The following is a 21,703-nucleotide window of genomic DNA, read 5'->3' on the forward strand; positions in this document are numbered from 1 at the left end:
ATGTTTTTGCCTTTAACTGTAGCATCATTCCTTTTAGGCAAAACATTGGTTTCAGAATCTGCTATCTCTCTTGTCTAATTCTATCTTTAGCTAACTCAGAGTGCTGAGTTCCAGTATCCAACATTTATGAACTGGTCCTAGTATTTCATCCCTCTTTCAAAAATTCTCGTCCTGTACAATAAAGACTAGAAGCTTTTTCTTTGTGCTACCTGTTCTCTCAGCTGCCCTTTCTGCTAATTAAGCTTCTCGTCAGCTTTGGTAGATCTCTCTAAAGGTCACCAATAGAGCAAACTAGTGAAGAGGATTACTCTTTGTAGAGATATTTTTTTTTTTCTTTTCAAGAAAGAACCTTTGAGTCATGGCTCTTCCTTCCTCAGTCTAAAGGTGGAGAAAAAAACCAAAAAAGCTTTAGCATTTTTCTTTTTCCCTCGAGTTTAAAAAAATGTTTATAGTCAAAACTTGAATCTGTACTTGAAGAGCTCTGATACCTAGGTGAACAATAAGAAAGTAAATTGTTTCTATTTCTGAAAGGCAACACTGAAAAATCACTGAAGGCTCACTACAAATGCATCAATAGGTCACTATGTCAATGTGAAAAGATTGTGACCATACAAACTTATGTGTCACCTTGTCTCCATTAATACTTTTGTAGAAATAATTTTTAGCTTACTCTGGTGTGTGTCACTGTAATGATGGAATAGATTGAATACTTAACAATACAATTTGATCTTAGTAATACTGTTGACAAATCAGAAAGTGCAATACACAAAATATTATATATCAAGATTTTTGTTTTGTCTTTGAACCTTATCAAGTGTGGTCTGGAAAAAGTGCATAAATATAAAAAGGATTTGCAAGTATCTATACTGACTTGTTTAAGCGAGCTGCCAAGAGTTGCAATTAAATGACTGTTACAAATGCTTGCTTTCTGTTGAATAATTGAAAGGGGAAAAAATCTTATTTAAATTACATGAAACCCTGAAGGAGGAAGTATAATGAAAAGTCGTTTAATTATTTTCAGTGAGACAGCAAAAGAGACTGATGACCTTATCAGTATTTGTTTATTTTCTTGCCTTATTGTATTCTTTGTTAGCCCCAGAAAATACTGGTTATGATGCAGAAAGAAAACTCTCTTAATAAGGCAATGTACAGTTTCATCTCTTTCAAAATGTATAGCAAAATCCTTGTGTGTACCACTTTACATTAGAAACAGTTGTGGGTAAGGTTACAGAGCCATTAGCACTGGTGTTCTCTGGTAAAAAGGCAGAGAAGGGATACAGAGCCGGTCTTGGATACAGAGATTAGAGGATGAAAAAGTTTCAGTCTGCAATGACTACTGAGGTGAAGGATTTGAGGATGTGGAAGAAAGTTCAATCTGTGATCTGTTTTCTTCCCAGTTTCCAATACAAAGTGTAGTCAGGCTTTTTTTCACTTCTTAGATAACTGACCTACCAATGAACTTGAAATAATTTTAATCTGAATTTCCTAAAATTCCCTCAATTTTCCTGAATTTCCCTCAATTTTTTTTCAGGCTCTTTATGTACAAATGTGATATTGTCATAAGGAGAGTAGGAATTAAAGACTCACATTAAGTGTTACATTCTTGGTCTTTTTTTTTTTTTTCTTTTTTTCTAATGTGTGTGGTGATTGTGCATCTGCAGGTCACATAGGCCAGCAGCTGCTTGAGTTCTCCTATGGGGAGTGTCCAGGTGCTGTACAAAGTAGAAACTGGATGAGAAAAGATGCTAGATCTCCTGCTCCAGTGTGGGAGAACCACTGTATTCTCATGGAGAAATGCAAGTTGGGATGCCTTTGTGCAGAAATGCGAATTGAATGTATTTGTATTTTCTGGATAAAATGCTGTTGTTGTGCAGTAGCTGAAGAAACATGAATTGTATTTATTCACACATCTCTTTTAGGTGCTTTGTTTTGGCACTCCCCTCTGGCAGTCCCCATCTATTCTCAGTTCATTTCGGGACAAGCAGAACTATTTTTGCTGGAGAAAATGTTGTTTCTGTCCAAAATGCACTGCTTTGAGGCCAAGTGCATGCCACACTTTGCTGATAAATAATTCTGCTTCTGACTTACCTGAGTCAAGACAGTGTGATGTCTCTACACCTTTTGTCATTGATGTATAGACACAGTCCCCAAACACACTTATTAATTCTCTGACTATGGTGTAGAAGTTGGAGAACATGCTCTGGGATACTACTGCCTTTACCATCTTTGAGCTATCCTAGTGAAAGAGCTTGAAAATGGTGTGTGCAGTGTGTAGCTGCCTTTTGTTTGGGGGCAGCGTTGTAGAGACACATTGTGCATAATACAGCTGTGTCTTCAACACAGTGCATGGGGATTCAACACAAGTCTGTCACTTTCCAAGGCAAACCTACCACAAATCAGACATTTGGCCATAATTCACTACATTATGGGACAACACCTTGCACAGTGCCTGAGAGAACTCCAGATGATCAGTCCTTTTGCAGCTGAGTTTGTTCTAGGAAGGGTGCTACTGACTTGTGTGAGGCAAGTTGATAATGGAGGGTGGAAGTAGCTGCCTTTTCTTTACTACTTGGGTATTTCTGCCAGGGAGATCCTGCCTTGACTGTGAGGCAGGGGTTACAGTCTCTTAAATTCATATCCTTGATGAATTACTATCTATTACTATTTCGCTAATTTCTCCTTTCCTTGTATCACTGAGTTGGCTGGTTTGCAGATAGCTAAAAAATGGATCAGTCTATACATTTGTCATGTAATTTAAAACACAAGGAAGAAGGGTTTTGATATCTGTCAAGTGGGGAGTTAGTACTCTCTGCATATTTTCTGGTTTTCCACTATATAAAGAAAGAAATTCATTGTAGCATTGGTCTCAGAAATGCTGTTTAAAAGTCTGTGAGTTGAGGATAGCATCTTTTTGATGTAGGATTGCTGTAATACATGGTTATTTTGTTTAGCATGACTAGATTATTTCTGTAATTGGTGTAATTCAATATAGCGATCTTGTTTGTTTCTTGATCTGGGATTTTGCATTCTGGGTTATAATTATGTATTTTCTTTGCACATCAGACAAACTGCTTTTTATCCTTAGTTTCTTTTTAATAGCTTCCTGTTCATCGATTTACTGTGTGACTCTCTGTTGGTCCTAAGAAGTACCCCTTTTTTACTCCCCTTACTGCAAATATTGTCGAACCAGGCTATTTGTAACTCAAGTTTTTCAATATGCCATGCCATAAATGTAATAATGCAATTCAATTTAAAAATGCATAACGGCAAGGTCTGCTAGTTTGTTGTTAGAGGGGTAATAGAGATGTGAGGTTTTTTGGTAGCATGTGAAATTATATTTATGAAATGGCAATATGTTAATAATGAAAGATGAAAATGTAGCAGCTATGCTACTGACAATGTGGTAGATATAATGAAAGGGGTGAGGAAAACAAAATGCTATTGTCTAGAATTTAATATACAGGATCTTTATAGGGCTTCAAGTTGGTAGAGTGTCTCCTTTTGTGGCTTTAATTTTCATTATGTAAATACTTATTTGCTTGGAATAAGCTATTATTGTGTGATGGTTGATCTGAAAAAGTGACAGATGTTGGCAGGTTTAATTTAAAATCAGGATAGAATTTCCCACTGTGAACTGAATGCCAGTACTTGTATATAGAACCTGTAAAATTATGTCCTACACATCTGAATAACTTTAAAACCAACACAAATATTTGTAGCAAAAGATATTTTTAAAACTGTATAACTTTGACAAAGGACATCTCTGTGTCCACATGTAGTGTGTTAGTAGGACTAGTAGTGGGGAATCTGTAAGTCTTTAATGGGAAGAGAAAACAAAATTTACTTTAGAAAATGAGTTTAACATTGCAGGAAATTAAACCCAAGCATGTGGCTTATGAGTACACTTAGTCAGTCTAGCTGATAACTGATGCCAGATATGAAGAAAGGACCTGCTTCCTGGTCCCCATGTTTCATGGCATGCTTCCAGCCTATCTAACCATTATTTATGCTTGTCTGACTCTGCTGTGAACTGACAAAGAACTGAACCTGACTGAAGGTTAGAAGTAAAAGAGAGAAGGAAACTATTGATTAAGTTTCCATCAGTTTAGGGATACCATTTCAAACAATCCTGTTGTGTTTGGTGTCTTTCAGATTTTTTTCTTCTTTAATGCTGTGACAATTGAAAATAGAACCGTGTGGGTGAATATCACTAAGCTATTTCTATGTTTTGAAATACATAGAAAAGGAATGTTTTTCTCCTGTGTGCTTGTTTTTTTACAAAACAGAAGCATTTTGAAAAGCCCTGAACTTCTAACTTGTTATTATCTCTTATCAAATATTTTTGAATTTAAAGTTAGGCGACAGTTTTGTTGTTATTAAAATGTAAACTTTGGAGATTTCCTTTCATGTGTAATATAGCAGAGCAGACATCTTTTGAGAGGTTTTTTTATGGGGTTTGTTTGTTTATTTTTTTCTATTTTCATTGTGGCAAAAGAATAGATCTGTTGAGAAAGTTTGTCCTGTACTTCTCCTTGCACGAGAAACCCTGAAGCTGCTTCTTGTTCTTTTTGATCTTGGTGCAGTTGCTGGATTTTTGTTGGCTTTGTTCTAAAGCTGTGTACATGTAGGGGTTGTTGAATAAACATTAGACTTGTCAATATAACTAAGGTCTTCTGTAAACCTTGCTCTTTTGAGCAGACTTTGTTCCAAGTTTATGAAATAAACTCTGTGAGTTAGAATCAAATTTTTCTCTGTTCTGCAGATGGATGCTTTGACAGAGCTTTTTACATAATTTCTTGTGCTTTTACTTCATCATTGATACAATTGGAAAACTACAAAGCTTTTCAATATGTAGAAGTTTATAACAGATACGTTTATTGAGAGAGGCTCTCTTACCCATTGCCTCAGGAAGACTAGTAAAATAGCAATATCCTTTAAAGCGCCACTTATTTAAATGTTGAGGTGAATATTTCCCCTCAATAAATTTTGCTTTCTTGATGTTACAAAACTCCTCATGTGTGTTCTTTATAAGCTCTTGTTAAAGCTGTTAATACAACTGCTTTCTCGATTTTAGAAGTGCTGGAATAAAATAGCAAAATGAAATACTAAGGATTAAATAGACTGTTGGACGTTTTCAAGCCCTGAGTAGACAAAGCCCCAACCCACATGGTCTGAGTTCAGTTTTGACCTTCTTTTGAGTAGGCAGTTGGACAAGATGACCTCTTGCAATCCCTTTCAGTTTGGATTACTCTATAATACTGTGACATTAACACATAAGAATTGAAACAGTTTCAGGATATTGTAAGTCTCTAATGCAGTTTAGGAAACTTCTTTTTAAGAGCAGCAGATTTGGTAAAAACAATTGTCTTTCTCCAGAAAATTTCCTTTACTGCTTCAGAATACAAAGTGTAACTTGATTTTGGAATAAGACATGCAACATTCACATATGTGGATCCATATGTATGCAATATATAAATCTTCTGGTTTTTGCCAAGTACAGCCTATACACGGGAATAATCACTAATCTTACTGAAAATGCTGTAACCTTTCTGGCAATGTACTTTGTAAGGTTTTCTTGAAGTCTTTTATTTTTGTCAAGACAAAAGCTCCTATTTTGTGTTTGCACTCATATTTTTGACTGTTGTTCGTAAGACAAAAAATCATCTTTTTAAACTTAAATTTGAAGATAGAAGGGCTGCCAGGTTTTATGCAGGTCCGTGTGATAATTTTATATAAATTGCTTGATGGGTTTACACAGTTGCCAGTAACTATCATAAAATCATTTCCATTGAATTAAAGGAAAAATATGGTTGAATTTCTGTTGGTGGAAATATATTAGCTTGGCAAGTTTAGAAAATCAAAAGTCTCATTATCTATAGACAACAGCTGGACAAACTTCCTACAGACTCTTTGTTCACAGCATGGGACAGCCTTGGGGAAGAGAGGCAAAGGGCTACTTCTGCAGTTAATGCAACCTGTTGATACTCTACCAAATTTTCCAGTTTGTGCAGAATGAGTATTGAATTTATGATGCTGTTCTCACAACATACCCCATCAAGTATCCTTCAGTTTGGAGTTCTAATCTAAATCAGTAGAGTGAAATTTTAGCTAGTGGCTTTGTAGTTTGGAAAATCCTGTCTGTAATGAACAACACACTCAAATATGCACTTTCTGAAATAAATAATTACTTGGAAGGCTTTGCCTAGAACAAAGTCTTGCTAAGCTACAGTGCATGGTTATTAGGTTTAATTTATCTACAAGTCAACAGTTTTCAAACTAGGTCTCTGAAAGCTGCAGTATGAAATTTGAGCAGAGTGTATTAGATTGGTTCATTTTGCCCCTCTAAGGCTCTCATTTGAAGGACCATGCACCAGTCATATACTAGCAGGTCATAGAGATACTTCTGAGTGGGCAGTGAAGAGTAAGCATCAGGATTTATGGATTCTTTTCTAGTCTTTGAAAGAGAAGGTGGTCTGCCATTTAGATCAGTAGTTACAAACAAGCTGTTTGCCTGTGAGGCTTTTTCTTTTTTCCCTGTCTCAGTGAATCTAAGGGAGAGATTTAGCTCCTAATAGAAGTTCTCATTTCAATTCAGTGAGGCATAAGATTTGTACAGAATATGGCTTTAGCTTGTGGAAATGTTAATAGTGATTTGTGAGAAAAATGCAGGACACTTTGTAGCCCTGCTGCTTGATCACGTTAAAACTTTAGAGTACAAAGAATATTTTAAGAGGTGGGGTTTGGTCCGTCTGAATAGCAAATTCTGCTTGCATTTGCCATAGTTCTGAATATCATCTGTTTTTCTTTAGTATACCGTGCAGTTCATTATTTAGAGAGTCTGTTAAATTTCGACCACAATAAACCAGATGATGCATTCCTTTATCAAGTAATTGCTTACAAAAAGCGGGATATATATCTAGATAGATATATATAGGGGTCTTAATTAGTTAAATGTATAAAATAAGAACATTTTTGAAGATTTTTATGCTATATATAACTATCATGAGGTATTAGCCTATCAATCATAGTTATATATAAAATAAGTTGTCAGGGGATTCTGCTGTACCTTTTTGGATTTAAATGTAAATAAAGCACATTTAATGAGTGCTCTTGTTAAAAAAGGAATTCTTTTTGAGATTGTGTTGTATCTGTAATGTACTAAGATAATTCATAGTGTAATCCCATTGCTCTTGTTTGGTTATTCTACCAATAAATTTGAACCATGAAATTAAAAGCAAGTACGACTTTCCAAGAGCAATTTAAGTCATTAAAGAATGAGTGTCTCTAACATTAGAGAGTAACAGTCTTTAACATTTCCACTTGTGTCTGCCCAGAGGAACCAGTAAGAAGTCAGTATCAGCCAAGCTTCCTTACTAATTTACATTCACACAAGCCTACATATGCAGACTTCTATTCTGTGAAACAATTTAAGGTGTAGAGATCATGAATGGCTTTGTTGCTTAATTATATACCTTTTTAGACTCTTCGACTTAGAAGCTCCTTCTGTGAAAATTTGGTCTTAACAGATGCTGCCGAAGTTAGGATGAGGACCAAAAGATAAATTGTGTCTGCACATACACCTTAGTATTTTAAATATAAATGAGAAAAAAGATATGTGCTCATTCATGATGCAGAGAATATTTTCATTTTGTCTTGCTAGCCTTTTACCCTGATGAGAAGAGAAAATGGGATTGAGACTCCTAGATAAGGTTTAATATCTTTGCACTTGACCATAGCTGTACAGCAGTTTCCATGAAGGGAAGAGACAATCAAGACAGAAGTTTATTCAAGGAACTGGTGTGTGCTGTTGCTTGTTGTGAGAGCAGAAAATGTAGGGAACAGGCAGTGGTTATAAGTGTCCATGAATATGCGTGGGGTCCCCATATGGCAGTGACTGTTTATGACTGTGAGTGGGTATATATGATGTCTGGGGTATTGTAGGTGAGTGTCCCTAACAAAGAGTGGAAAAGATAAGGAAATGTGAATATGTTTTAGCCGTAATATTCAAAACAGTAATACAGAGATTAAGTAACAAAGTGGCAAAGTAGCACTTGATCAATATAATTTTGAAGAGTTTCTAAAGATAATTTGGGAAGGAAGTGAAGAAGACAAATAGCTATGCTCTTTCTAAGAGATTAACAAAAAAGCTCAGATTAGGTTTACATACTGTAAGGTGACATATTGGGAAGAGAACTGGGAGAAGTGCTACAAAATAAATAAGAAAGGAAGTCTAATAATGTGTGATACCTACATGATAGGGAACTGCAGTTGGCCCAAAAAAGGTAGGCTGAAGATCTGATGTTTCTGTTACTGTAGAATATTCTAAGTACTGACAAAGATGAAGAGATAAATTTTTCCTGCAGTGTAACAAGAATTGAACAGGAAGAAGGCTATAAGCTCTAGCTCCTATGGCTTCCTAAGGGTAATAAGTACAGTTTTAGCAAATCTTAATGGAAGCCCTGACTTTCAAACCACTTTGAGTTTTGTTTTGTTAAAGGGCTTTGAGCTCAACAGTTATTGTTGAGTGCTTGGACACGTGTACTTAACATGCCAGGACTGATTGCACTTACAGTGAATAGTGGTTGAGTAACTGAAGTGGGATGCAAGAGGTCACTGTTGCACTTTCTTCATTGTGTACTTTGATCTAAACCACTCTGGGTTCCAGGGAAGTGAAGAAGGATGACCCCAGGGGAAATTATTTGTTCAGAACAATGTTTACTTCATTGAAACACCTTCATACCTGAACCACATGCATCAACGTGTTCTCATCCATAAGAGAAGTCAAACAAAAAGCCCACTTTCTTATATTTTCTCAATACTATACTGTCCCCAACCTGCTATGTAAAATTAGTGTTTTTTGCTCTGTTAGACTGCAGATTGTGGTAATTTGTGCTATGCACTTTGCTTTCCTTTAGAAGAAAAAGTCACAGGTTCTCATAAAGGATAAAAATGCATTGCTTGGCAGAAGACCACAAATTATGCAAGTTCCTCTGCATGGGAGCGTGGCCCTTTCACTGTTGAGTGCTTTAGTGTTTAGGTGGAATACTGCACACATTTTTTTTCTGATATGGTGATATGCAAAATAGTCTGAAGGTTTCCTGGTTTTGTTCAGCTGGGTTTTTGCATGCTTTCCACACTTCGAAAATTTTAATGAAATGTGCAAATGGTGCTGCATTACTATCTGGAACTGAGGCACAGCAGATAGATGCTATACCTCCTGTGATATCATGTTGTGTTAGAACACTGAGCAGTAACATGGAGATAGTTTAATACTATTTAAAGGCCTATGTTTTTCTCCTTATGTGAGTAATACTTTTTAAAGGTTATATCTGAGTTGGCTTCTAGAATTTGTTTCAGCTTGTATCTTTTGTTATTTGACAATGTGGCAAGAGGGTAGTTTATTTCATTGCACATAGGACAGATGTTTGCTCTGTACCAGTTAAGACTAATTTTCAGTAAGGTGAGGTGACAATGTTAGTATCATATGGTGTAGCTGAATAGGCAGCTAAGAGAAAAGTGATTAAGTTGTGTGTTTCTGGGGTTGTTACTTGGTAGCTGTCTTGTGAGATGGTAGAAGCAAACTATTTTCTGAAGTTTCACTGCAAAGTTTTTTAATGTCACTGCTTGATCCCCTGTAGGAACTGAAGCTTTACTCAGTGCTTTTAGTTACATTCTTGATGAATTACAAACAGTTCACAAAGATCATACCACCTAAAATGTATGTGGGGATCTAGTTGGATTTGTCTTCCTGGATTTTATTTCTGTGGTTGGTATTGTTTGTATAAATGATTGTTTAAATACAAAACAAAATGCTGTTAAGTTGCAATGGCTTAACTGTCCATTAAATATCACAGGTAGAGGAGGATGATGATACTGAATCACGACATGAAGAAGAGAAGGAAGACGTGAGATATTATTCAAGAAGAAAGGTATTTTCTAACTGGAGCCGCTATGAGGATACAGAAAAAGAGGGACAGAGTGAAGCTGGGGAGTCACAGAGAGGATCAGACTTCAGTGTTTTGCTTAGCTCAGCAGGTAAGCATTTTGCAATCCGTAGGGGTTTTTTTGTTTTTCATTTTGAGAGATGATTCCTTTTCTGGCTGTTGTCCTTGATGATGAAACTCCACCCTAGAATACCATTCCTATCTGCCTCAGGAAGTCTGCCATTTATGTATTTAAGAGTGTTGAAAGTCTCCATGGGTGCAGCCTCATAGCATACAGGCTGCACTGAGCTGTGACAGATGGGGAGTAAGAGAGGGATGCTGGCTAGTGCATTTATAGACTTCTGGTGAAAAGATGGGTCCGAGTGTGTGCAGCATCCAGTAACATTGAGCTTATTCCTGCTGATCTTGGTGATTGGGTTGCTTTCCAGGAAACAAAAAAAGTTTACTGGTATGACTAAGCCCAACAAACCATCATGCAGCTGCTTGCCCTTGTTTGTTTCAACAGAGATTTGTGCTCAGTACTGTAGAGATGTGTGCATGAATAGCAAGTGTTGCTCTTCTTGAAAATAACAGCCAGTTGTTTTCCTCTGTTCAGAGGAGATAATAAAGGAGGAGGTGGAGGGACATTCTTTGCTAGATCCTGGGGTTATTCAGCCATACATTTATACTATAGGGTTGTTACACTAAAAACAGTTACCTAAAATTATTTCAGAAACTCTTGATGTGCCATTGTGTTGGAATACCATTCAGTAAAAAGCTGCAAACAACATATTATAGCAGTTTTTGTAGTACCTTGGAAATTCTGCAATCTCTCAAATCTAAATAATTGGATTTTTCAGTCACAGCTTGGTAGGGTAAGTTAGAAATTAGCTACACTAAATAAACAAAGAACAGAGATTTGTTTCTTTGTGCAAGAACCAATTTCTGAAGTTCTGTTTCACATGAACATTGTAAAGTTGGGCCTAAGCTATCAGGTTTTAATCACAGAATCATGAAATGTGTATTGACTTCTCTGAGTCTTGTGTTGCATAGCAAACAATGCTGGAGTCAAGGCACATAGTATGGATCTCAGAAATGTGTATCTAACAGAGTCTGGAGAGCAAAGAAGATAAAGTAATTCAAAACTTTTTAAATCAAGTGACCTGTCCTTAGCTGCTATGTCTCCATGGTTCAGCTTTTTAATAATGTCAGTAACTCAATAGTTAACCTTCAGAATGTCTTTAAAATGTTCTGAAGAATAGTACTTTTGAGCTGAGGATATAACAAAATATGCTTTAGCTCTTCTAATTTGTATTTTTCATGAGTTATACTTCAACACATTTATTACCACCCCATTTATTTTGCTCTTTAGATTCTCTTAATGCCTCAAATTATAATATTGAAAGGTAGTATTCATATATTCATCCTATTTCTTAATTCTAAATCTTTGATTTAGAGAGTGCTTTATTTTAGGATATATTGTTACTGTTCTCTAGAGTGAAATAAATCAGTAAGAAACTGCAGAAACTTCCTCTTTTGGAGGAATAAAAACGTACCTTCTGAACAATAATGCAAATTTCTTGAGTGACATAAAAAAGCAGTTTGTGTCAGCAGTGTTCTCTAGTTTCTTTGGCTGATGTGTGAAAGCTGGGAATACAGTAATTTATTTGTAGTGGTCTGAGAAGAAGCTCACACATCTGCTTTATTTGAAAACTGCTGTTAGTATATTGCTGCTCAGCATTCTGAAGATGCAAAATGAATCCAATTTAATTGCAACAAACAGGGAGTACAGGAGAGGGAATGGAGTTAAATTTCCTTTTTTTTCATTAATACAAAATGTTCAAAAAGTCTTAAAATTTTGTGATTTACTATTAATACACAATTATGTAATTAATACAGCCATTAATAAGAATTCTTTGGCAAAAGCTCAGATTAAAAACCTGTTGTCCTATGTAACAGGTTCTGCAATATTGAATGCAGGGTCTTAAAGAGAGTGTCATCCTTCAAGATAAAACTTATCCCACAAAATATGCTGTTAATTGAATGAGATAGCATAAAAAAATAATTTGGGATAATGTAATAAAGACAGAATTAATGCTGGTGACAAGGTTAAATGGAGGAATTGCTGATGTCTGAGAAATTAAAAGTCTTGGTAATTATTTGTATAAGTGCGTCTGTGTGTAATTCTTTAGTTAAAATCAACCTAATCATAGCAAAATGAGATTATGTGATATGGGTGTCATGTTGATAATAAGAATTAGAAATTTTAAATATAATTTTAAAATCTAATTTTAAATGTAATTTTTAAATGTAAATATTACTGTTGCTTGAATTAAGAAAGGAACAAAATTATGCGTTATTATGCTACATTTTATTGTTAGCAGAGGACAGTGGAAAGTGGAAGTCTGAGGAGGAGAAAGGAGTTTGTCTTCAGAAGTTATTGAAAGTCGTAACACAAAATATCCTGAAGATTTATATTCTCTGCAAGTATCTACAAACACCATGTTTCTAGGATTTTTTTAATAGTTCCAACTTTCTATGCCTCATGCTAATCTCTAGAGTGGCACTGACTCTGTCTTTTTAGGTCTGATCAGTCCCAGACCGTCTCTTGATGGCATGTTCTTTCTCTGCTGTCAGCCCTTGCCTGCCTACTATTTTTTCTTACTCTTCCTTCTTTCTGTTTTTTTCCTCTTGTTTGTGTTTCTGATTCCTGTTGGTGGATCTTTTTTCAGTCTTTTGTTGTGAGCCAGCCCCTTTCCATATATACTTACTAAAATCCAATTCTTTCAAATTCTGTCAGACGCAGAATATCTGATATCTGTCCCTCATTCTTTCCAGTCCTGGTGATCCCTAAGTCTTAGTTGTTGTGCTTGGCATTGCTCATTTGGTTTCATTCACTACCACATCTTGTTATGTTCTTCTTAGTTTCTTTCCTTGTATAGTCAATCCCAGCTTATTCTTTCAAGCATCCAGTTCTAGTCTCCATCATAAACTGGTTTTTCCATTTTCTCTCCACATTCTCTGTCAGTATCCCCAAAATTCTTCTCAAATTTCCCAGCAATATGAAGTGACAGACCCTTGTTTTCAACTGTGTTAGGGATATCACCATAGGTGAGGCTGCAAAATATGCAGGGTGACAATTTGTGGTCAGGGTTCTACCTAAAGCCTGTTAGACACAGACTTCTCCTACAGTGGAAAATCTGACTCTCACTCAAAACTGAAAGTAGGGGGAAACTTAATTCAGTTGCCTTGCACATTGGGATGGCATGCAGAAGACCAGTGAGGAGGTAGTGTGGTGACTGGTTGTTAAGCTTCAGCAGATCTTGTAAAAATTAGGTACAAACTCAGATTTCTAGCAGCTTGTAGTGGCTAAGTCAGGTCAGATTTTTCACAAAATGCGCAGAGCGTACCTCTTTCATGCAAAGTCATTGTGCAGTCTGACTTGAAGTTACTGATTCAGGGCAGGAAAGTGGTTACAGTTTCTCAAGTGCTTTCACACAAGAATGTTTGTCATTCTCTGGCTTCCTTTACACAGTGCTGGTAAGGGGAGGATAAGGAAAAGCCACCTGAAGCAGACAATAGATCATGAAAATTTCATACTGAATAGTTAAAAAGGCAGCTGAAAATAGTCATAAGAACTGCCAGGTGTCTTTGGTAACAGTTGATGTCACTGGCCTGATGGAACTTTTTTGTTAGGGCTTATTATATTTCTGTGTAAAATAGGTGACTGGGTTCAGCTTAAGTTTTTAAGTGTGTTTCTATTTTTCAGCTTTTAAAAATTTATTTATTTTTAATTATCTTGAATATAGCAAACTTTTCTGTGTCGCTTTTGTCTAGCTGATATAAAATACAAGTCCCATTGTCAAGCCTTCAGGGAATGGGCCTTGAATCAATTTTGTAAAAATGCTGTTGAAGCATAAAGAGCAAAAGAAGTGGAAGTGATAGGATAACCTTACTTTGCAATGTTTGAAATGTTTGAAGAGCTGCCCTCATTATTTGACAGATTAGGGTCAAGTCACCGAAAGTAAACTTAAGTTGTTCATCAGATTTTTAGTGGTGAATAGATTCTTTAAGAATGTATTTTAAAAATACCATTATAGGGCTGATCAAAATGTATCCAGGCACTTGATTAATTTTCTTTACATGTGGTAGGCATTAGCAGTAAACCAGCCAAAAATTGCTAACATACATGCCTCAGTAACGATACTTGGATTGTAAGATGATGATTATCAAGATGAAAAAATATCATTTTGGACATGAATTTTTTCACCTTTAGTTTTTTAGATCATGGCTGAATAATTCTGGTGTATTAAAGATTAAGGTGGAAAAATACTGTGCAGTTCAAATAAAACTGGGAGAATGGTTTTGATATTATAATAATACATATAATTTATAATAATAATACATATAATTTCTGTGGGTACCCAACAGTTAGATACAATATAAAATGTAGAAGAAAAATCAAAAGAACAATCACTGGAGCATAATAGTAATGAACGTAGGTATAAGAATTTTGAGGTGATGGTTACATTCCCTTCTCTAAACACTTGCTCTGTTTTTTTAACCTCTTTCTTTTGGGTCTTTGTTTAATTTTGATATGTCTCTTGCAATACATTGCTGCATTTTTTTCATTTGCATGGTCAGTACATGCTTGAGAATTCGAAGTACACAATAGGCCTTTGGCCATCTTGAAAAACCTAAACAGATAAACTTGTGAAACAAGGCTTGCATTAAAAGTAGGTTTTCCTGTAACTCTTCTATTTCAAGTAGAGAGTTTTCCAAGTTTTTTGAAAAAAGAAAAAAATTGAGTGAAGAGTAAATAAGTTTTCTTTTTTTAATGGTAATTGTGCTCAAGCAAAAATAATGGCAATAGCAGGGAATAGTTCAAGTACTAAAAAAGAATCCTTTGAGTTTTAAAATTATAGAGAATAGCTGAAAATTGGGTTTCTTTACAGAAATCGTTGGTGATTTGGATTACTTTATGTATCAGAGTCCCATTTTTCAGTGGTTCTTGCTTGACACCTCAGCTACTTCTTGGCCAGAAATTGGCCAAGTTCAACTCATACAAAACTTCCATATTCCTATTGTTCCCCAAGGGACATGACCTCAGTGTGGAACATAGAAATATTGGTTACTTATTGTCACTTATCAGCTTTAAGATACAGGTGCCTGGTTACTGATCTTGAAATGTCATTGCACTGTTGCACTAAAGGTTGGTAACAGGTCAGGTAAATACTGCTAGTTTGTGTGCTCCTGACATAAATAGGTAGGGCATGTGCTTTACTTGCATCTTTCTTTATGTTCTCTGTTTTTCACTACCTCATTCTCTAAACATTCTCTGAGTTTCCAAGACATGCTCTCCTATCCTACTTTTCCTTCTAGCCCCATTTCAGCACATCAGAACTTTCATTTCCTTTTTGATGGTCCTCTGGTAGATAACATTTCCCATCTGTGGAGGGTTCATATCCAAGTGGTATCATTTCCACTTGCACATGTTTTATTTGAGGCAGGGCAGTCTGCAACTTTGGACTTGTTATTAGACCTAAGAGATACTTCTTTTGGCTTATGTACCTGTAGGTAGCTGAAATTTAAAAAAAAAATAGTCTCTTATGTACTCCTTTTCTTCTCCCAAACAAACAGAAAAAACCTTCCACAATAAAGATTTGTATTGAAATCACAGGACTCGGCATCAGTGAAAGCTGGTTCTCCATCTGCTCAGTGCTTCTTCCTAAACTGTTCCTAACATTACAGAAATGTATCTTTTTTTTTCCTAATCAGAAAAGCCAAGCTGTCTTTTTTTTTTGTCTGAACTAAAAATAAGACATGCCAAATTTTAAGTATTAATTACATTTTCTTGGTAAATGTGTTTTCCTGTAATAGGTAGTCTGTGTTCATTATATATACTTTCATATCTGTGCCTTTTTCCCTCTTAAGTTTTATCTAAAATATAACCAAAACTATGATTGAAATGTGGAAGTGTAATGTGACTCCATGATTTGAATATAAATGTAGGATAACATGTCTTCATTTTAACATTCTGATATCTTAGAACTATGTGGCTTTACATATCAGTGGTAGTACTGTATAATTACTGGTAAGTAATTATGGTACTGGTTTCAGTATTTCAGAGAAATGTGGATACTTTATGTTTTAGAATTGAATAGAGCAAGATTCACAGACTAAAGGGGTTAAATTTTGTCCCATTAAAATCAGTGTGGTAAGCTTTTCCCCATTCTTTTAATTTTTCACAGCTTGAGTGCAGTCATTTATTTGTGAAGTTCCAGATTTCTGGATTTAAAAGGTTTTCTGACCAATATCGCTCTCTAACACTGGGTCCTTAATCTTTTGCTGCTACTTTATATTGATGGTAATTCTGCTGAATTGCATTGTTTTGGTTATGAGATCACAAATTAGTTTGTTTAAATGGGGAGCAATTTGTCCTTATTCATGTCTTGCTGTTCTCATGTACACTATTTGAATTTCTAGGCTTGAGACCTAGATAAAAATGTCTATTCACTTGATTGACTGTTTCTGTAGTTTAATAATGTCCTTTGTTTTTATAAAGTCCCTAAAACTGTTCTGCCCGACTAGGCCTCATCTTGGTCATCTGTATTTCTGCTGCATCATCTCTGAAATTTCTGCCACTGAAATCCCTTGACCAAAACTTAATTACTCTAACTCTTCTATTCAGATGGTACATTTCTTATTCCAGTATCTTTTTCCAAAGTTCAGTGTGTTATTGCCATGACATTTTTGTTCACTTTCTCCTACTTTTGCAGCTTTTTATTTTGTTCCATTCACTACTTTGATTTTTTAAAAAACTTTTTGATTTTCATTAGTGCTGCATATTAATTTGATTGTATAGGAAGATGGTTCTTTTTAGTACTTAAAAGTTTTTTTTTTTCCTGAAACAGCTTATTTTTTGTCTAGATTTGAGTAATTTTCCTGAAGAATGTCAAAGGCATAATGAGCCTTGCCAAAACTTGTTGTTAAAACAAGAGTTGTATTAACTGTCTATTCCAGCCTCAGAGGAATTCTTTACATCCCTTTGTTGTCCTTTCTTGCAAACCAAGCCCTTGTGTGTATAAAATTGTGAACTAAAAACTCTTTTAATAAAAGTCATGTTTGAGGATCAGAATAGGATGCAAGTGGGGAGGAATTATATTTTCTTTGATTCTGACTAATTTTCAACCTTTACTGGAAAGTGAAACAGATGACCTTCCTTTGACAATACACACTCATTGTCTGAGTTTATAAAGTATGGTATTTCTGAATATGCTGCAGGTAATTTGTATTGTTAAAGTGATCATACTCTCTTTACTTCTTTTTATACTGTTGACTGGAAAGAGCCTGTGATAATATGGGTTTATATGCATGTGCTTCAATATACAGAAAATGTGTCACCGAAAATTGTATATTAGCTTGCTACGAAATAAAAGGGAACAAGGTGGAAGAACTATTTCAAGATATGAATGATTTAAAATCATGATATAATTATATTGATTTTTGTGTCATAAAGGCTAGTGGCCATAATTGCAATGAAATTTTCATTCAAGACACTTGGTTAACCTTCTGCTGGGAAAATGCTGACAGAATGGAAGTTTTGGAAAGCCAAGTGTTATAAATTGTCAGTTCACTGGTAATAGGAGTCAATCTGAGTTAGATTTTTTTGAATAAATAAAGTGCTAGGGGTGTAAAAGTAACAGTTCCAGACAGCAAGTCTAGACAATTTGTATTATTCAGCTAAAGATACTGTCTTTGCTCTGTTCACTGTAACCTTTCAATGCCCAAGGAAATACACCAAAAGGGCTTCTAATGGGAAACAGCACTTTTCCCCTGCCTTCCTTACAATAGAGTCTTGTTAGTTTGGTTTTTAAGCTTTCTGGGTGTGCTTAAAGTTTTAAAAGTCAAGATAGAGGATTGAAAGAAGTTAAAATTTGTCATAAGAGAATTTGAAATCAGTTTAAATTTTGTTTCTGCCCTTGATGATAAACTAAGGTCATCTCCCCTCTTCTGAAGGAAAAAGTTTGAAAGACACTTTAGTGATATTATGGATTTTGGCCCATCACCAGATATGGATTTCATTGCCTGATTTGACTACATGAATGGTGCAAAAGAGTTGGCAGGAACATGAAATGTAACAGCTGGCTTCAAGATGAGAAGGGAAAGATCTTGCAGAATCAGTAAAATACTAGAATTGCTATTGATAATAGTAAGGATGGTAACATGCATGTGTATTGGGTTAAGTTGGATTAAATCCTGATGCCTACTTCTGATTCATCTTAATGTACATTTGCAGTTAGAATATTGACAACAAGTAAATTTTCTAATGCAAGTAAAAGTCTACAGCCTTTCTTGCTTTAAATTTTCTTTTGTGTAACTTCACATGATTCTGTCTGCCCCTTCTTTTATGTTTCTTCTGTTGTTAATTTCATATTGCTTTGTTTCCTTAATCTTGGTTTTATATATCCTCTTTCTGTCTCACAGACAATTTTATTTCTCTGAATTGTATTTGGTTATGAAAAAGGAGGAGGAGTAAGAAGGAGGAGTAGAAATCTCCAGGAAGAATAATCTAGCCTCTTAGGGGAAAATTGCTAACAGATATGAGATGACTAAATTAACTTGTAGAAATGTTATCTGAAAGCATCAGATCTCATAGCTTCACCTTACAAGCACAGCTTAGCTTGTCAAAAAAAATGGTCTTTATAAATATCTTTGTGTAAAGTAACATTCAGCTAGAGACAAAGCATTTTAAAGTGTCTAAAGTGTTTGATTTGGTCATGTTATCTTTTTGTTTAAAAAAGCCCAACTCAACAACAAAAAACCCCTAGTGATTATTTGTGTTTAGTGCCTGTTTTTATCTGTTTTAGTGTATGTGAACCTTCTCTTGTCTGTTCATTTATTAATAGAAGAGCACTTTGTTATTTTGGGGGTTTCTAGTAGCAATTTTTTCTACTGTAAAATATTGTAACATACTACCACTTTCTACTGCTGCAGTGACTATATGAACCTGAGGAAGTGAACTGTAGAACCTGTTTGGGAAGCGAAATAGCGAGTATGAATTAAAGACCTGTTTATACAAACTTGCTCAGTAGGGCAAAAGAATATTTATGGTCCAAATTTTAGCATGAATTAAAATAAAAGCCTCTGTTCTGACAGCTGTGCACAACTAAAATTAGAATTTATTCCATTTCCTTCTCTCCTTGCAAGATGTTTTTTAAAACATATATAGTTTAATTGTTAATGAAATAATATTTGCTATTATCTGCTTTTAGATGTTAGAGATAAAATACTGCCAAGAAACATCAAGTATAGTTCCTTCATTTTAACTTGCAAAACATGTGAAATAGCAAGCATAATTTAAAAAAATCAGTTTCAGTAAAGTTTGGGAGGGAAGGGAAAGACGAGGAAACAACTTGCTGTTGTTTCATTCTCTAGCTCAAATTCCTTACAGACTTGAAAGATAGTGGGCAAGGTTCTCTCAAATCTTAAGTGAAAGGCTAACCCCAGCATAGCCAGTAAAATGTAAAGATTAGCCAAGGAAATCCTTTTTGATTGGGTGAACTTTACTGAATAACATGAGCAATCATCAAAGGAAGTTGTGAACTACTTAGTGTTTGACTTGAGGCACATCTCTTGGTACAGCTATTGTGAAAAGCTCTTGTCAGTCTTGATTTAAACATGTCTGCTTTGACCTCAACATGGCTTTTGACATGTGTCCCATAGCATCCTCAGAGTTAAGCTCGGGAAATGTAGGCTGGATGAGTGAGTGGATTGGATGGCAGACCTTGGAGGGTTGTGATCAGTGCCACAGAGTCTGGTTAGCGGGCTGTAGCTGGCATTGCATCTCGGGGCTCGGTACTGATCAATGACCTGCATGGAGGGACAGAGTACCAAACTGAGGAGTGGCCAATACCCCAGAGTGCTGTGGTGCCATCCAGCGTGACCTGGACAGGCTTGAGAGTTGGGCAGAGAGGAACCTTTTGAAATTCAACAAAGGTAAGTGTAGGATCCTGCAGTAGGGGAGGAATAACCCCATGGCCCAGCCCAGACTGAGGGCTGAGCTGCTGGGAAGCAGCTCTGTGGAGAAAGGCCTGGAGGTGCTGGTGGACACCAAACTGTCCCTGAGCCAGCAGTGTGTCCTTGTGCCAGGAGGGCCCATGGGATCCTGAGCTGCATTGGGAAGAGCACGGCCAGCAGGGCAGGGGAGGGGATCCTGCCCCTCTGCTCAGCCCTGGTGAGCCTCACCTGCAGTGCTGTGTCCACTTCTGGGCTCCTCAGGACCAGAGAGACAGGGAGCTCCTGGAGCAGGTCCAGTGAAGGGCCAGCAAGACAACATCTCCTACGAGAAAAGGCTGAGGGAGTTGGATGTGTTTGGCCTGCAAAAGAGATGACTGAGAGGAGACTTCATCAGTGCATATGAAAATATCTGAAGGACAAGTGACAAGAGGAGGGGGCCAGACTCTTTTAAGTGGTGTCCAGTGACAAGACAAGGGGCAACAGGTATAAACTGAAACACAGGAAGTTTCATCTGAATATGAGAAAAACCTATTTCAAGGATGCCAGGACACTAGAACTGTTGCCTAGAGAGACTGTGGAGTCTCCCTTCTCTGGAGATATTTGAAACGTGCCTGGACCAGTTCCTGTGCAACCATTTTAGGTGAATCTTGTTTAGCAGGGAGGTTGCACTAGGTGATCTCCAGAGATGCTTTTCAACCTCAACCATTCTGTGATTCTGTGAATTTCAATGGTGGAGAATCATCTAAAGATCTTGCATTGATCTGATTTATTGTTACGTTCACTTTTAAAAGTGTGTATCTTATTTCTCCTCTAATTCCATGTAGCCTGAGGACTGCAGAGTGTTGCAAGAAAAAAGCCCCCACAAAAATGGCAGATTAAATTCTCTGCAGATGAAGATTAAGGGAAGTACAGTATGTGTGTGTGTGCATTTAAACAGTCCCTATACATTTAAAGTCATCTGAGATGATTGTTATTCCTCCTTAGTTGAAAGTAAGTGAACTGCAGAAATTGGGAAAAAAACAGAGAAGAAAATAGAAAATACATCATGGTGTCACCATATAAATCAGCGACACAGGCACAGTGGGTATCTTTTTTGCACTTTGGATCCCAGAAGCTCCACAAGGAAACAGTAGTATTGAGAAGATACAGCAAAGGCCAGCAGGGCAGCCAACAGAATGGAAGAATTTACACATAAGGCATGGCTAAGGATGGTATGAGTAGAGTAAAATAGAGGTTTTCAACTGCAAAGACAGATGAGAGCAGTATGCCATAGCCCTCTGAAATCACGGAATGATTAGTACGATAAATAAATTGTTATCTCTTAGTGTATTGTCTGTTAGTGGAAGAAGTAGGAAATATTGGATGGAACTGTCTGGCAGCAAATTCAAAGCAAAGGTATTTTTTGATGTAACTCATAATTAAATATGGAAATTTGTCACAGGATCTTGTGGAAACTGAAACTTTTTGCTGGTTCAGAAACAGCTGGAAAAATACTTTGAGGGTTATTTTATAAATAAGACGTTATCTCAGGCTCAAAAAAAAATCCCTGAACTGCAAATAGCTAGAGGCAGGCAGAGTAATTCTGAGGAAGTATTCCTGTGTGTGTGCCCTAGACTCATGCTCTTCGTTATTGTGCAGAATTTGGGGCTGTAGGGAGCTTCTGGTGACCTTTCCCAAGTGATGTGCTTCTTTCTTCCCTGTTTGTAAGCTACAGAATCACTAAATTAATCTTTAAAGTTTGAGATGGTGTCAGTTCAAAA

General features: G+C 36.2%; 2 protein-coding genes across 3 annotated transcripts in view; one reads left to right on the plus strand and one right to left on the minus strand.

Moving 5' to 3' along the window:
* The window catches only part of CHRM5 (cholinergic receptor muscarinic 5), a 47,391-nt gene that overhangs the window by 18,793 nt on the left and 6,895 nt on the right, over window positions 1–21,703 (minus strand). The window lies entirely within an intron of this gene.
* The window catches only part of AVEN (apoptosis and caspase activation inhibitor), an 83,870-nt gene that overhangs the window by 9,102 nt on the left and 53,065 nt on the right, over window positions 1–21,703 (plus strand). For both annotated transcript variants that reach the window (XM_085580370.1, XM_021539239.4), the window contains exon 2: window positions 9,855–10,035. In XM_085580370.1, the coding sequence (XP_085436496.1) occupies window positions 9,855–10,035 (181 nt within the window). The remainder of the gene's footprint in view (window positions 1–9,854; window positions 10,036–21,703) is intronic.

Source organism: Lonchura striata, chromosome 5 (genome assembly GCF_050655825.1).
Source record: "Lonchura striata isolate lonStrDom1 chromosome 5, ASM5065582v1, whole genome shotgun sequence".
Taxonomy (NCBI): Eukaryota; Metazoa; Chordata; class Aves; order Passeriformes; family Estrildidae; genus Lonchura; species Lonchura striata.